The sequence below is a fragment of the Pinus tabuliformis genome, chromosome 7 (genome assembly GCF_031772625.1).
Source record: "Pinus tabuliformis cultivar Carrire ecotype Pingquan chromosome 7, CPIR1, whole genome shotgun sequence".
Lineage (NCBI taxonomy): Eukaryota > Viridiplantae > Streptophyta > Pinopsida > Pinales > Pinaceae > Pinus > Pinus tabuliformis.
Genome location: NC_142293.1, coordinates 1278703621 through 1278721504, shown reverse-complemented (window position 1 = coordinate 1278721504; position 17884 = coordinate 1278703621). Strand labels below are relative to the sequence as shown.

Sequence of the window (17884 nt, the reverse complement as noted above, 5' to 3'; positions counted from 1 at the left end):
ACAAAGAGTCCTTTTAGATGGCCAAATTCCCATAAATTTGCAGATGAAAGCATGTTCTGCCATGTGCTCTCTGTATGCCTGAATCTCTGGGTCAGTTATTACTACCCTGAGGTTGTTGGTCTTTTTTGGTTTGCAGACCCCATTTGATGAAGAGTATCTATTGGGGCTTGTGCTTGTCTCCCCCTCCTTTCCTGGCTTTCCTTGCCTATTGTTTGTTTGCTCCCTGTCTTCTTCTATTTGTCGCTCCTAGTTTTCTGATGATTTAATTATTGAGGCGATTTTGTCTTTAGTTCCTGTCAGGCTTTCATCCACTTTGCCTTTGCCTTCCGTTGTGCTGTCTGGCTTGTCAGTTTCCCCTTGTATTTTCTCCTTATTCCTCCTGCCGTTCTTCTTGTTATTGTCAAGCCCAGAAATCCTGCTCCCATCCGGTCGGTCAGCTCTTGACCTTTTCGAAACAGTGCTGCGAATCGAGAGATGACCACTTCCAGCCCTGCAACGGGATCAGCACATCAGAAACCCTAGTTTCGCCCTCGGCTCCTCTGCGCCTATTTCTCTCCTATTCAATTACTTTATCTTTCTATATAAAATTGATGTAAAGTTAAATGAGAAATTGAACTATTTTATTTAGGAAAGAAATTGATTTTTTTATTATGTTAAATTTTTATCTTGTATTTTTTATTTAACCAGTAAACCCTAGGGCGCTATAATATGTCCTCCTCTCCATAGCCCGCCCAAGGCACAACAGGGAGATTTGTCCCTAGGTCTTTTGAGTTTCAAAGATTTCACATTTTTCGGATTAACCAATTGAGCATTATTTTATAATTTTCTAATATCACTTTAAATGACAACGTATATCCCAAACAATAAAACCTTTCTCTACCCAATAATATAAATATATTAAAATACATTTAAATTAATTTTCCATCAAAATAAACAATTTTTTTCTACTATAAGTGAGGCTGCCACTACTATGTCGGTTGTATAAGATATTTGATAATAGTTATATATATATATATATATATATATATATATATATATATATATATAGCATTATTTTTTTGTTTTTATGTATAATGTTAAGTTATGTTAGATATGTTCATTCAATGTGGTTATAGATAGATGTGTATGTGATAACAATTATTTGACATGAGATGTATATTAATTTGAGGATAGAAGACATATATTTGTTTCATGCGAAAATGTTTACAGTAGCCCTAGCTACGTCATTTTTAAGATGTGTAGTTATATAGTCTTTATTTGCAGTTATAGTTATTTATCTCTTTGTTTATTTCGGTTTATAGTCCTCTATAATTTTTTTGATATACCAGATCTATGCCTTTCATTTCTACGTATGCTCTTTCCCCCAGGACTATGTGCGATCTGGGTAGACCAGAAACCAAAATAAAGGATTTTTCTCATGTGTATGCTCTTTTCCACCACACCTTGATGTGATGTCAGAAAATCACAAACATTGAGAAAAATATTTAGTTTTCGATCAATTCAATTTTAAGTCGTAAGGGGTGGATTACTTTTTCTTATTCGTTTTGGGTTGTGTGATTTTTTTTTTTTGTAGGAAAAAAAGGGTTTTTTAAGTAACCACACACTCCAAAGCTTCAGTGGGGAAAAAACTCTCTTCCTCTTTTCAAAAAATTACTAACCTTTTAAACTACCTCACTTGGTCCAAAGTTACTTTATGAGAATAGAGGTCTTGGGTTCAAGTCTTTTCTTTTGTTGAGTTACATTTTCAAAAATCACATGTAGCTTATGTTTTAAAGTTACTTTATGTAAAGGTTTTCTCACCCATTATAAAAAGTGAGTCACTTATAATTCTAAAGTCTCTTTATCTTTTATTTAAGTTACAATTTAGTGGATAGTTCATAAAGTACCATCGCAAAGGTGACTTTCACTTGTTTATAAAAGTGGCTCAGATAAAGTAATATTTCTTTTAAAACGAGTTAATTGTATTATATTTGGAAAAGGGGTAACTTTTTTTTTTAAATATAACATTATAACTCACTTCCCCACATTCACATAGTTCAGCAGAATCTTCAACAAATTTTCTTCAAAAAGCCATAACTTCTTCATCTGGAAGCCGTTTTTTTAATCGGCCTAATGTTTCGAGATCTTTCCATTTGAACACTTACTTTTAGCATCTACAACTTCAGTTTCTTTTAAAATGGAAATTCCATGCCTAGTTATTCTTGACAGCACCAACTACTTCCAATGGATATCCTATATTGTGTATTTACTTAGAAGTAAAGGTCTTTATAGAATAGCCTCAGGCGAAGAGTCTAAACATAAAGATGAAGATAAGAAAGCCAAATGGGATAATAAGCAATATCAAGCACATGGGTTGATAGGGATTTCTATTTCTCCAAACCTTAGATTCCATATTGCAGAAATTGATACCCCCGATGAAGCAATGAAACAACTCAATAAAGTTTTTGGAATTCAAAATGAAATTAGAGCCCATTAACTTGAAAATGAGTTGCTTATGTTGGATCCAAATATCTTTTTTTCCATTGAAGATTTTTTGTCCAAGTTCAAGAGCCTTATACTTCTCTTGGAAGGTGTTAAGGTTAAGAAATAATATGGTAGCCTTATCTGTTCCATTCTTACTAAGTTAGGACCAACGTACTATGTGTTTGTTTCAACCTTCCATTCTACTAGAGAAGCCTTTATTTCTTAAGAACAAGACTACAAGTCCCCTTCTTTTGATGCCTTTTGTAATTATTTAAGAAGATAACAAGAAAAAATCTTACATATTGGTCTTCTTGATACTTGAAATGCTTCAAAGAAATCCTTAGCAGCTCAGCAATAAACAAATTCAAAGAAATCTAAGAAGAAGCATCCTAAAATGAATGGTCCTAAACTAAACAAGGTTCCTAAGCAAATTCAGCCTCGAAATAAAAAACCAATTCAACAAAATGATAAGGAAAATAGAAGCAAAGGGAGGAAGACTTATAGACATTGCAACTTTTGTAATCCTGATGGCCACTTAGGATCCAAATTCTTTAATAAGATGGAAGCATTGGAAGCAGCCATGAAGAAGCATAACATCCATTTGGAGCACCCTTCAACTTCAAATTCATCTCCAGGAAAAACACTTTTTGCATGTGGTTGTCAAGCATCTCAGTCTCATTATGCACTAAATGTATCTTCTTCTTCATATTCTCATAAGTGGATCATTGATTCTGGAGCTTCTTATCACATGGTCAAAAACTAAGCCATGTTTCCTTCCTTAAATGATTGTATCACTAAAAATTTTTATGTTGGTGAAGATAGATCTCTTAGTGTTGTAGGGACTGGAACTATTCATCTATGCAATGGTAAATTTAATGATGTATTATGTGTTCCTACCATATCCTGCAACCTACTATCTATATATCAGATAATTCATACATGAGAAGGTAAAACTGTTGAATTTTCACCTCATGATGTTGTAATTAAGGAGCTAACAGATCCTAGACATATTTTAGCTAATGCCATTGCTGGTGATTATAGAAGGTTGTATAAGTTTAAAAACTTTGGGTAATCAACTCGTCCCTCAGTATTTGTTTCTCATAATGATGATGTGAGCAAACTTTGGCATGAGCAATTTGGTCACTTAAACTATCGCTCCCTTCAAAATCTATGTAAAGAAAATATGGTGAGTGTTCTTCCTATGGTATCTTGCAGAGATGGTGCTTGTTCCATATGTGTACTAGAAAAACATCATTGGGATAGTTTTGAAAAACATGCCTCTTGGCATGCCTCAGCCCCTTTACAACTTGTGCATAGTGATTTATGTGGTCCACTTCGAGTTGTTTCATTCTCTGGCTAAAAGTATTTCTTAACTTTCATTGAGTATTTCTCCATGCGCATTTGGGTATACTTCTTAAAGCTCAAGAGTGAAGTTTCTGAAATGTTTTTGGCCTTTAAGGCCTTTTTTGAGAAACAATTTAAACACCAAATTCTTAAGCTAAGATTTGATAATGGTGTAGAACATGTTAAAAACAATTTCACCAACGTTTTCACTGAGCATGGAATTCAATTGCAACATATTGTTCCATATACTCCACAACAAAATGGTGTAGCTAAAATAAAGAATCGCATCTTAAAGGAAGTGGCTAATTGTATGCTTCAATCTAAAGGATGTAGTCTTAATTTTGGGTAGAAGCAATTAATTGTGCAAATTACATAGTAAATCGCACTCGTACTAAGGTTTTAAAGAATATTGCTCCGGAAGAAGCATGGAGCTCAATTAAACCAGATGTAAGTCACTTTCATGTTTTTGGAAGTGAAGCATGGGTCCATATTCCATATCAGAAACATAAAGCCTTAGAACCTAAGAGTGAAAAATGTATTTTTGTTGGATATTATGAAGATGTAAAAGGATATAGACTTCTTCAACCTAAATACAAAAATGTTATCATTAGAAGAGATGTAAAGTTTGCTGAAAATATATCGTCATGTGAGCCTAGTTCGATGGATGTGCCACCTCTCTCTACCCCTTCTAATTCTGAAAATATTCCTTGTTCACATGATGACAACGAGGATGAAAATCGCCCCCACCTTCTCGAGATCCTGATTCATCTCCTCAGCTTCCAAAATGGGTCTTCGCTACTCAAGATGCAACATATGCTCTTGTAGGTGATCCTACAAATCAGTGTTTGACACATTCTTAGTTCGATAGAGCCTCTTCTTTACTGAATCAAGCTTCAGCGTATTATGATCTTGACATCTTTGTAGAAGCTTTAGGCCATCGAGATTGGGAGACAGCTATGGATGAAGAATATCGTTCATTATTGGAAAATGATACATGGGACCTTGTTCCTCTTCCAAAGGGATGAAAACTTGTCAGATGAAAATGTGTTTACAAAACCAAGTTTGGACCAAATGAAAATGTTGATAAAGACAAAGCTCGTCTTGTTGGTAAAGGATTTTCACAAGTTTTAGGCATTGACTATATTGAAACCTTCTCCCATATTGCAAAAATGAACCCTATCCGCCTTGTTATTTCCCTTGTTGTCTCTTTCAAATGGGAAGTCCATCAGATGGATGTTAAATCTACCTTCTTGCATGAGGACTTGCATGAATAAATCTATATGGAATAACCTCTTAGCTTTATACAAACAAACTATAGCCATGTATGTCGGCATAATAAATACATTTATGGTCTCAAGCAAGCCCCTCATCTTGGTATGCCAAAATGGATAGATTTCTTTTACATATTGGATTTTCTAAGTGTAACTCTAACAATACTGTCTACACCAAGAAAGTGGGTAAGTCTCTTATCATTATTCTTCTTTATGTTTATGATATTATCCTTACTGGTAGTGATCCCAACCTTACAAACCATGTAAAGTCCAGCCTTAAAAGGAAGTTTGAAATGATGGACTTAGGACACTTGCATTGTTTTCTTGGTCTTGAAGTCTTGCAATCTAAAGAACGTATTTCCCTTTCCTAGTCTAACTATGCTTGTGATCTTCTACGCCACTTTCACATGGAAGACTGTAAGCCAACCACTTCTCCCTTTCAGTCTGGAGCTAAACTTTCAATCACTTATACCTCCCCTTAAGTTGATGCAACCTTATACCATCAGCTTGTTGGAAAACTTTTATATCTGACCCATACCCGTCCTGACCTTTCCTTTGTTGTTAGCCTTGTTACGCAGTTTATGAAAAACCCATATGAAATTCATTGCAAAGAATATAAAAGAATACTTTGTTATATTTGAGGTACAGTTCAGTTTGGGATTCATTATAGTGCAAAAGCATCTCCTCTATTGATTGGTTTCACTGATTCTGATTAGGCTGGTGACCTTAATGATCAGATTTTTATTGTAGCTTATATCTTCACTCTTGGTTCTGGACCTATTACAAGGGCATCCAAGAAACAAAGTTCCATTTCTCTTTCTTCATCAGAATCATAGTATCATTGCATTGTTGAATCTATTAAGGAAGCCCCATGGCTTCGTCAGATCATGTCAAACTTTGGTTTTCAGCAACAACATCCAACTACACTTTGGTGTGATAATCACAATGTCGTTAAACTATGAAAAGATCCATTCCAACATCAGCATAGAAAAAAAATTGAACTAGGCATGCACTTCATCAAAAATCTCATTTATGACCATGTTCTTGAAGTGCACTATTGTTCAATCGACGATCAAGTTGCAGACATCTTGACAAAGGCTCTCACAGAGGTGAAGTTTACTAAAATTTGATATATGGTTGGAGTTCAAGAAGTTGTCACTAACGAGGGATAGGCTCGAATTCCTCCTTCCCTCTCCTCTTGTGTTATCTTTGTACATCCTTCAATCTTGTCCCAAGTTTTTCTGAAGGGCGGATGTTAGGATATTCCGACACATAGGAAATAATTAAGTATACCTTGATCTAGTGTATAGTTAGGTAAAGTGTGTTTCTTTAGTATTTACTTTTTGTAGCTTATAATATGACAGTAATGATATGTTCTAGACATGAAGTGATCCAAAAATTCATTCTCTCCTCGGTATTACCAATGCTTGATTCGTGGCTTAACACAAGATTAGTCCATGATCTCTATTTAAAGACCATGGAGGGTCATTTGGTTGGTGAGCGTTCATGAGAGAAGCCTATATAAAATTTCTTTCTTTTATATGAAAAAATATACTGAAGTGGTCGCGTTGGCTCGGGTTGTGGACTGTTTCCCTCTTTCAGGGTTTTAACCATGTCAAGAATACTAGTGTGTTGATCTGTGCTCTGTTTGTGAGTGGTTTCCTTTGGTGTTCTATCTGAGGAACTTACATTGTAAATTCCTACAGAAGTGGGTCCGTTCTCCCATAGACAAGGGGGTCTCATACACCAATTTGGTGTCTACCTTGGCTGTGACCTTAAAATTGAACATATATATATATATATATATATATATATATATATATATATATATATATATATATATATATATATATATAGTTATATATTATATTTCAAATCTTAGTAATGAAAAAAAAAATAATTTCTAGACTCATTGTGGTTGGCAAGCCATAATAATAATAATAATAAAACTCTTTATAAAATAATCTAAATGTTCAACTTATTTGAATAAATAATACAGAGTAATTTAACAAGTAATACATAATATATAACCCTATGCTAGATAGTATCTTTAAAAAATGTGAATATAGTAAACACAATATAGTAGTTATATACTTTTTTGAATATTTTCATAGTTTAATATGAAGTGGCCTTTGTAATTGTCGATTATATATATATTATATTTTATTAATACAAAAAATATTGTATTTTAATTTGTATATATAATCGCGCTGAGAGTTGGGCCAAGAGGCGTATTCTATAGCCTAGTATGACCACGATGTGTAAGTATGTCACGTCCTCGAAAAATAATAAAAATAATTTTCGATAATGAAAGTTGATCTTAAATTATATATAACTTTTTAATCTTATTAAAAAGCTACATCACCTAGATTGGAGGGTTTTTGGAGGGGAATTTTTTTTTTTTTTAAATTGTTGCATCAACTAGATTGTTAGGGAAAACACTAATAACATACAACTAGTACAACCATATAAATTAAATAGTTGGTAAGTGTTAATAGACAAACAAAACTTACTTCACAATACATCTTATATTGCCAAGATTTTTAAAAAATATTAAAATGAACTAAATTATAAATCTATTTTCAATTATTATTAATTTTATAAGGTATTATTGAACAACTTGCAATGTAAAATCTTATGATATTAATAGAAATCTACTCAGCAAATTAAAAAAAAAACAAAGAAACTATAAACAATTAATCTAGAGGTGCATTCTGCATGCCAGTATGACCCTGATGTGTATGTATGTCACGTCCTCGAAAAATAATATTTTCACTAATTTCCGCTAATATTAAATTATATATAACTTTTTAATCTTATTAAAAAGTTATATCAAATAGATTGGAGTATTCTTGGAGGGAAAAAAATAGATTTTTTAAAATTGTTACATCAACTAGATTGTAAGGAAAATCACTAATAACATACAACTAGTAAAACCTTATAAACTAAATAGTTGGTAAGTGTTAATAGACCTAAAAAAACTTACTTCACAATACGTTTTATATTGCCAAGATTTTTAAAAATATATAAAAATGAACTAAGTTATAACTCTATTTTCAATTATTATTAATTTTATGAGGTATTATTGAACAACTTGCAATGTAAAATCTTCTCATATTAATAGAAATCTACTCAAAAAAAATAATTTATAAACAATTAATATATGAGTAAAACATATATATATTTAAAAAACACGTAACCAAATTCTTAAGCATGGAAATTGATGTTCACTTTATAATGGAGATTCTCAATCTATAAATAAGATTTGTTATAACATTATAGGACAATACCATGGCTTACTAATACCACATGCCCAAAAAACCATAACTCATGACACTTTTTTAATTAGTCACTTGAATTAAAAAAATAGAAATGACATAACTACTTTTGAGATGAATTTATCTCAACTTTAATATGTGACTACTACTCAAAATATTCTAGAATACTCTATAGAGATTAAATCTCTATCATGCACATAAGAATTATCTATAATCAAATTAAAAATAAACTAGTCATACTACATGAAGCATTTCACACATTTTACATTGTTGAGATTCAAAAAATCATAAAAACTAACTAAATTATAACTTTATTATTATTTTTTTTTACAAAATCGTGTCATGCTCAGTCAAACCTTGATGCCCCTGAAAAAGTCATCTCATGAGTATAACTATATTATTATTAGAAAAAGAATTAATATATAAGTTTTTATATATATATATATATATATATATATATATATAAACATGGAATAACAATCTTAATCTTAAATAGATTTGGTTATAATATCATGACATATCAATACTACATATCTAAAAAATCATCTCTCTTAATATGATACTAATTAATATGATTTCTTTAATTAATTGATTTAATTAAAAATAATAAAAAATAGATAACTATTTTAAAAATAAATATCAATCTAATTAATCTATGTATATTATTAAAATATTCAATAAAAATAAATTCTTACTAACTAAAATTTTAAATCCTATCCCAAAATAAACAGGCCGTCCTAGAGAAAGCAGCCGGCCCTTTCCAATAACACGGAGAAAAGCAACCGGCCCTCACCCTAATCTCTCCAATTTGGTTTCTATTCTTATAAATAGAAATGAAACTCTCATTTAAAGAGGAAGGCTAGCATGGTTTGGTTTCGTTTTGGCTTTCCAATTAACGATCTGATCTGTATGATAGTGCTGTCAACGTGATCAGATATTTTGAAGTTTTACAATCAACGAAATTGAAACCGAGAGAAAAACGATTCCGGAAAGATATATGAACATCATTTCCTGCGAGTTTGCATACGATCCAGTCCGGTTACCGCTTGACCAAGATCCCACACAGAGTCTGTACAATAGAAAAACTTTAGAGACCATTTGGGAAACCAAACGTCATGCACAGAACCCCTTTACTAAACAATGGTTCAACGCCAAATGTGCCATTCCCCAAGTAAACTTAAGAAATTTTCCGAGTGTAAAAGTGCAGCGATAGATGTAAGTGAGGAGTATACAAAAATTTTGGAAGAGGGAGATATGAAACAGTGTTTGGACATATTAGGGGAATCTTTGTCAGAAAACGTGACAACGAGAATGCAGTGTTGCGCAATGTGGAAGAAAATTAATCTACTGCGAATGTATTGTCAGTTTGATTCTCAGAACCCCTGAACCTTTCAGATCCTTACATGGCTTCAGATACTTGAACGAACTCATTATTAAAGTAAGGATCCTTCTGGTGAGAAATTCAATAGAAAGTGACACCAAAGAAACTGTATGGGATGTGTGCAAGGAAATCACCAGGGCGATTGATGTTATCGGCCTGAAACCATGGGATATATATGATGTTGATAGAACAAAGACTGTTGTACTGATTGGGGGGTATATCAAAACGATAGAGTTTGTTTATCTTTATCCCGAAAACTATATGAAAATCGAATCCCTTATGTTAAGAATATTTTGTAAAAATTTTGATGAGATGAATGACGAAGCTCAGCAAATCCTTGGAAGAGAATTATACGAAACTGTTGTAGAAGTCATGGGCCATTTTATTGTTACACACAAATTGTCTCAAACGAATGCGCGGGATATTAGCAGTGAAGACTTGAATCACGCGATTTCTATTCTGCTGAGATCCTGGATCACAACAGCTTCTCTCGATAATCCAGTTCAATCTCAAATCCTGGTTGATGCATCGCTAGAGAAATTGATAGATCGGAAGAGATGACAGGTCTTAGCGAGGAACAACTTCTAGAATATTCACTGTAGAGGTTTAGATATAGTAGATGGGATCCTTCGAATTTTTAAAGGATGTAATATATTTGAAGCGGCGGTTTGTGTGGTTAAAGGATGTAATATATTTGAGTGCGTTCACTTTAGAATTGCACAACTTGGATGGGATATCTGCACAGCTATCTGGACAATGGGAGAACCTTCTGTGGATAATGAAATTCTCTGTGAATTGTAAAATCTTAAGGCACAGTTTCAGGTTGAACGTCAAGATTTGTGTGGAAATGACGGAGAGGATTCCGGGTAATCGTTTTGTTTGAGTGTTGCACGAATTCATGATACCTTCGCCCATATATAATCACATGTTTTAATTTAATTTTTGAAATGTTTTTTCACATACTATTACAATGTATTTCTGTTTTCGAGTAATACTTGAAATGACCAATAAGAGATAATAAATAAGAAGCCCGGTTATGGACCAATAAGAGATAATAAATAAATTATAAAATATAAATTATTGGTTGTGAATTTGCTTAGACCGTTTCGAAGTTGTTTGGTGAGTTAAATTCCGAAATAAGTTTCAAAGTTTTAATCGAAAAAGTGTTGTAAGGTAGTTTAGGTTCTCTCATTTAATTTAGAAATTATGTTTTAGAGCATGAAATGGATAATATTTTGGATAATATTTTGGTTTCATGATGTTGTTACGGAAAAGAATCTCCATAAAATGATACTTTAGCTCTACATGGTTTGTTTAATCATAAAAAAAATTGTATTTATTTATTTATTTATTTATTACTATATAATTTATTTGTAATTTTTTTTTTTATGATAAGTATTTAAAAATGAAATATAATTATAAATCTACATCATCTTCATATCATTATTGTTTCCACGCAACCATTTTACAGTTGAGTATGTCCCCGATTTGTGAGTAGGTAAAGTTTTCAAAAAATAATAAAATTGTTTTTTCGCTAATATTTCTTTTATCATAGGAATGAATCATAAATTTACTTATATCATCTTTTCACAACATTAAAATTCCATATTAGGTAAAAGTTTAAACATTTTTAATGTCATTTTTTAAATTAACGGAACATGTCATTTCTCAAATCAAAGGAACAAGATTAAAATTCAAAATCTTGCTCTAAAATATTTTAATGTTTCTTCTAAATAAACATTTGTAAAATAAATTTTTGAAAGGAAAAATTATATCATAGTGGTATATTAAAATCTTAATTTGATGTAGTTTTATTATCAATTTTGTTATCATGCCATGTAAAAAACACCATTAAATCTAATATTGATATTATAATATAAACTTTATATTTAATATTAATAATAATATATTATAATATTAATATTGTCAAATTGAAAAACTTTGGATTAATGAGATATTAGATTTAATATAATATTCAATCTTTTGTTATATAATATATATTAATATATCATGATATATATTAACACTAGATATATATAGAAGGAAGAACAAAGACAGAGAGTGATAGAGGTGGAGAGATAGTGGGGGTGACGAAGGAGAGGAGATACAATGAAGGAGAGGCAAGACGAGGAATCGAGATACAAAGAGAGGAGTGAGAGGGAGAGACAAATTTTGATGGGGGAGATATAGTGACAAGTTTGGAGGGCAAAAAGAGAGAGAGGGAGATGGATGGGGGGAGAGAGATGGAGGTAGGAGAGAGGATGAGAGAGGGAGGGACAAAGAGATGGAGTTGGAGGGGAGAGAGTGAGTGACGAAGGAAGATATATAGAGGTAAAGGTGGAGAAAGAGAGAGAGGGGGTGACAAGGGAGAGATGGAGAGAGAATGTATGTTTTGGGGTGAGATAGAGAGACAAATAAAGAGAGATGGAAGGAAGGTGTGGAGAAGGAGAGAGGAGAGAGGGGGGCAGGGAGATAAAGTGAGGTGGGAGAAAAAGGGAGAAAGAGGAAGGAAGAGAGCAAAGACATGAGAGAGAGGAGAAATTGAGGGAGATATAGGAAGTTGGAGGGGGAGAGAGAGGTTGGTAAGAATAAATACATAGAGAGATAAAGGTGGAGAGAGAGAGAGGAGAGAGGGAAGAGAAATAGAAGGGGAGGGAGAGATAGATAGATATGAATAAATATTGTGTATTCTTTGGGGGTGAGATAGAGAGACAATGGAGAGGCATGGGAAGATAGAGATATAAATGCAAAGTAAAGAGAGATATAAATTCCAAGTAAAGAGATGGAAGAAGATAGAGAGAGGGAGGGAGGGAGAGAGATATATACGAAGAGTGTGTGTTGGTGTGTTCGGGGGGGAGGTTGAGATAAAGAGACAAATAAGGAGAGATGAAGGGGGGACGAAGGGAATAATATTTCTTGTACAAGATGCATTGATTTTAGTGTACATGATTGATAATCCTATTTGATTGCTTGTACTAGATGCATTAATCTCAGTGTAGATGTGTATTTCTAATATATTTTATTGTTTGCTCTAGATGCATTGATTTCAGTGTAGATGTTGATTTATAATTATATTTGATTATTTTCACTAGATACATTGATTTAATTGTAGATGTTGATTTTTAATCTTATTTCATTGCCTGCATGACACATTAATTTAAGTGTAGATGTTATTTTCTAATTGTATTTGATTGCTCACATTAGATGGATAGGATGTTGTTAATATTTAAAAATAATTTTCAATATCACATGGAGGGAAGAGATATAATAATATTTCTTGCACTAGATGCATTGATTTTAGTGTAGATGATGTTTTATTATATTTCTATTCAATTGATTGCAATAGATGCATTGATTTCAAAGTAGATGTTGATTTGTAATCCTATCTGGATGCATTTTTTTCACCGTAGATTTGGATTTCTAATCCTATTTGACTTCTTTCACTAGATGCATTGATTTTAGTGTAAATGGTTTTTTTCTAATCTTATTTGATTGCTTGCATTAGATGCATTAGATGTTGTTAATCTTGAGGTTTTCAAGATATATTTAGTAATACCTAAAAGGACACTATTAAGAATTAATTAGTGGTCAAAAGTTGTGATACCTAGAATTAAAATCAAATAGATGTGCATAATCAATCCTTCTGCAAAGTCCAAATTAATCCTTTACAAGATCATCTCCCTTCTAATTGTCAACTAGTTACTAATAGACAATTACATATATTCAAAATTACTAATAGATAATTGCATAGAATAATGTATTCATAATATTTACAAGAGGAAAAACTATATTTATAAACATTCAAAACAAATAAAAATATTCTTGAAGGAGATGTGATAATTGTTTGGAGAAAAAAATAATGTAAAGATTTTATAATTCTAGGCATTCATTAAAAAAATACATTATTTCTTGACTTTGCTGAATAAACTATAGATAAAAAATCATCAAAAAATTCTTGAAGGAAACAAATTATTTCAAACATTAAAAAAGGAAAAGCATATTCCAAGATATCCAAAACTAAGTACTAATAGACAATTACATACACCTAAAAGTATAACAAAACAACTGTAACATTCAAAAACATTATCATACAAATCCAAACACATAAACACACAAACCACTCAAAGCATCCAAACACAGACTTACAAACCATTCAAGGCATGCAACCCGCGCTAAATTAAAGAAGAGAATGATATGCTTAGGACAAGCAAAGAAAACATCATTTGAATTTTGAAGTTAATCTCAAACATATACATGACAATGATAATCTAAGAATGTGATATTGTTGCCCTAGCCATGTTACATCCATCTAACACTGGATCTATCATGGCTGAGAGAGATCAAATCCTTGGAGATGCAAACCCTTTTTTTAGCATAGAATTTGAGGGAAAAAGAAGTTTGCACCTCTAGAGATTTGATCCGTGGAGATGCAAACATTTTTTTTGGTGTAGAATTTGACAATAAAAAATTGCACCTCCAAAAATTTGATCCCTTGCAACACATGATTTGGTCTCTCTAGATTCATGATAGATCTGGGATTAGATAGATCTAAATTAATTTAATATACCATTACAGTAAGAAAAATATATATTTATTTATCTAATACCTTCAACATAGGATCATATATTGAGTATTTACAACCAATTACAAATATCTCCATATACGAGAATGATATAATTTTTAATAACCTCGACATGACTAAAAGTACAGATAGAAAGGCGGGTACTATCACCATGAGTCAAATAATGGGAAAACCTACTAATTTGTCTTTCAGAATATTAAAGGAATTTGGGCATTCCGCAATCGAAGTGAAATTCTTAGTCTCTTTTCACAACCATTCCATGGGGAAATAATGGATACCTAACCCTTAATGAACCTTCCATAGTATTATGTGTGGATTAGGGTACACAGTAGCATGTAACATTAGTCAGAGCATCCAAATTGAAAATTGTGGCTATCTTGGTCAGATCTACCAGTACGCCATCTCTAAAAAACAATGTGACCTAGCAGTGTACGAAAAGGTGTTTAAAAGATGCATTTCTTCATGAGCCAAATAATGGGAAAACCATTGGAGATAAAGAGAAACTGTCCCTTCCCTTGTTTCTTCCTACTCCTACGGTTTAGGGTGAAACGCTGATCCTCAACCTTGGATAGGCATAGAGCGGTACCTGTCTTGGAATTGTCATTCCAGAGGCCTCTTTCATATCCAGCTGGCAGGAATCACCTTCAACCCTCCAATCAAAATTGTGCACCAACTGAGCCACTGCACGTTCAATGGTACCAATAGCCATAGGAGCCCCTGCGCATCCTCTCCTTCCTGCGGCAAACGGTATCATACTGAAGTCCGATTGCTCTGTTAAATTGATATTCTCTTCTTCCGTGAATCTCTCGGGCTTGAATTTGGAAGCATCTTGCGCCCACATATTGGGATCCCTCCCTATAATCCACACATTTACCATGACCGTTGTTTGCTTAGGTATGTAGTATCCTCCTTCTGTCACAGCCTCCACAGATTCACGAGGAAGCGCTAGAGGCAGCGCTGTGTATAGTCGCAGAGTCACCTTCACCACACAGTGGAGGCATTTCATGCTTGCCAGATTCGACTCCGTTACACTACCATGTTGGCCAACAGCCGATCCGATTTCTTGCTGCAATTTCTTCATTACATGGGGATGTCTGACCAGCGCACTCATCGCCCACTCTAACGTAGTTAATGATGTCTCCAGGCCAGCGCCGAACATGTCCTGCACAAATACAAATGCAATAAGTTGCAAAATAAGACTGACCGAAGTTTAAGAATGAGGGGCGAGGCATACAAGCACAAGGCCCTTGATGGTTTCCCTTGTGATTTTACTGTCGGTCTCAGCCATATGGAACAGCACATCGACGAAGTCTTGCACATGAAGCTCTGCATCTGTCTCCTTCTTGCCATTGGAGATGGCGGCATTGACATGATTAACATTAACATGGTGGTCTATTATTTTCTCAGCAAATTCATTGAATGCTTTATGAATTTTCTTCATCCACCGCTTGATACCTTGCAAATCAAGGCAATCCAAATACGGAATGAAGTCTCCAATGTTCAACTCTCCCACCCTAGCCGTCAACTGTACCAACATATCTTTAAACCCGTTGAATTCCCCACCCAAATCATCGTCCGAAAATTTCATCTTCACCGGTATTCGCCAAACAATATTGGAGGTGAGAGTAGAGAGTAGAGATGGCTTTGCTCACATTTACGGCCATTCTTCCATTCTCACTCTCCTCCCATATTGAATGGATCATGGCAGGAACCTCTTCCTCTCGCACGCGCTTGAAGGACTCAATTCTTTTGGCAGTCAGGAGTTCTAACACGCATATTTTTCTCATTTGCCTCCGGTGATCTCCACATGGAGCGAAGACCACATCCTTAAAATTGAAAAACATTAATCTCCCACCGGCTCCATGAGGTCGGCTGGCAAAGAAGAAGAAATTACGACTGTAGGGACTGAACCCAAGCGTAGAAACAAAATGGGACCATATTTGTGGGCGAGGTCTTCAAAAAAACGATGACGGGGAGTCTCAGTTGGTGGAGGTTTCTGATGATGGGCCATGCATAGGGTCCTGGGGGTAACCTGTCACTAATCCTTCTCTTGTGCAGAGACCATATCAAGAAGGAAGAGAATAATATACAGACAATAGCTGCTGTGGCAGCCCCTCCATCAGTGACTGTGAATGTTGCAGGAAAAGTTAGAGAGAGACGCAACTTATGAAAAGCCATATCGCACACACACATTCTAAGCACTGCACTCTACATTTTGGAAAGGAAAAAGGTCTGCTGGCATTAATAGCCGTCAGTGAGGGAATCACATAAGCTCCAGTTATCCCGAGGCTACATGTCACAAATGAAGCCGTTGGAGGAGAAATCAAAACAAACACAATGTTTTAAAGACCGACTCATTTCAAATCATCGAATAAAAAGACACTAAAGCTAGAATACATAATTCTAAAGCGCTTGAATTGGGTCTTCCTCTCATCAGGGACATACTGATGACAGGAGGCCCATCAGCTGATAATATTCACTGTAGAGGTTTAGACATAGTAGAAGGGATCATTCGCATTTTTAAACATTTTTCTCGTGAAGGTGAAAATCAGGATGAAGCGGCGGTTTGTGTGGTTAAAGGATGTATTATATTTGAGTGCGTTCACTTTAGAATTGCACAACTTGGATGGGATATCAGCACAGCTATCTGGACAATGGGACAACCTTCTGGGGATAATGAAATTCTCCGTGAATTGTAAAATCTTAAAGCACAGTTTCAGGTTGAACGTCAAGATTTGTGGGGAAATGACAGTTTTGTTTGAGTGTCGTACGAATTCATGATACCTTGCTCCATATATGATCACATTTTTTAATTTAAGTTTTGAAATGATTTTTCACATACGATTACAATGTATTTATGTTTTCGAGTAATGCTTGAAATGATTTGTTTAACCATATGTACTCATTTTAATGGTTATTGGGTTCGATAATTTTAACTTAATTGACCGAGTGATTTAGTTCATAAGAAGCCCGGTTATGGACCAACAAGAGATATAATAGATAAATTATAAAATATATATTATTGGTTTTGAAGTTGTTTGGATTTGTTTAGAAGGTTTCGAAGTTGTTTGGAGACTTAAATTCAGAAAAATTGTCTTTTTGCTAATAGTTCCTTTTGTCATATATTTGAATATGAATGAATCATACATTTACTTTTACCATTTTTTTAACACATTAAAATTCCAAATTAGGTAAAAGTTTAAACCTTTTTACTCTTTATTAAAGTCAATGTCATTTCTTAAACCAAAATAACAAGATTAATTCAACACAGAATCCAAAATCTTGCTCCAAAATCTTTTAATATTTATTTTAAATAAACATTTGTAAAATGTTAAAAAGAAAAATTATATCATGGGTGTATATTAAAATCTTAATTTGATGTGGTTTTATTATAAATTTTGTTATCATGCCATGTAAAAAACACCATTAAACCTAATATTGATATTATAATATAAATATTATATTTAATATAATATTCAATTTGTTATATTATAGTATATATTAATATATCATGATATATATTAAGCCTAGATATATATGGAGGGAAGAACAAAGACATAGAGTG

The 17884-nt window shown here is 33.3% G+C and overlaps 1 protein-coding gene across 1 annotated transcript; it reads right to left on the bottom strand.

The window, feature by feature from the left end:
- Positions 1-246: 246 nt before the first annotated feature.
- On the bottom strand, positions 247-16497 carry LOC149252151 (cytochrome P450 750A1-like). Its single transcript, XM_089454088.1, has 5 exons — positions 16352-16497; positions 15972-16224; positions 15554-15844; positions 14883-15481; positions 247-490 (listed from the first exon to the last, which is right to left on the bottom strand). Exons 1-5 carry the CDS (start codon positions 16495-16497, stop codon positions 247-249), a joined length of 1533 nt encoding a protein of 510 aa, XP_089310214.1.
- Between the last annotated feature and the right edge of the window lie 1387 nt (positions 16498-17884).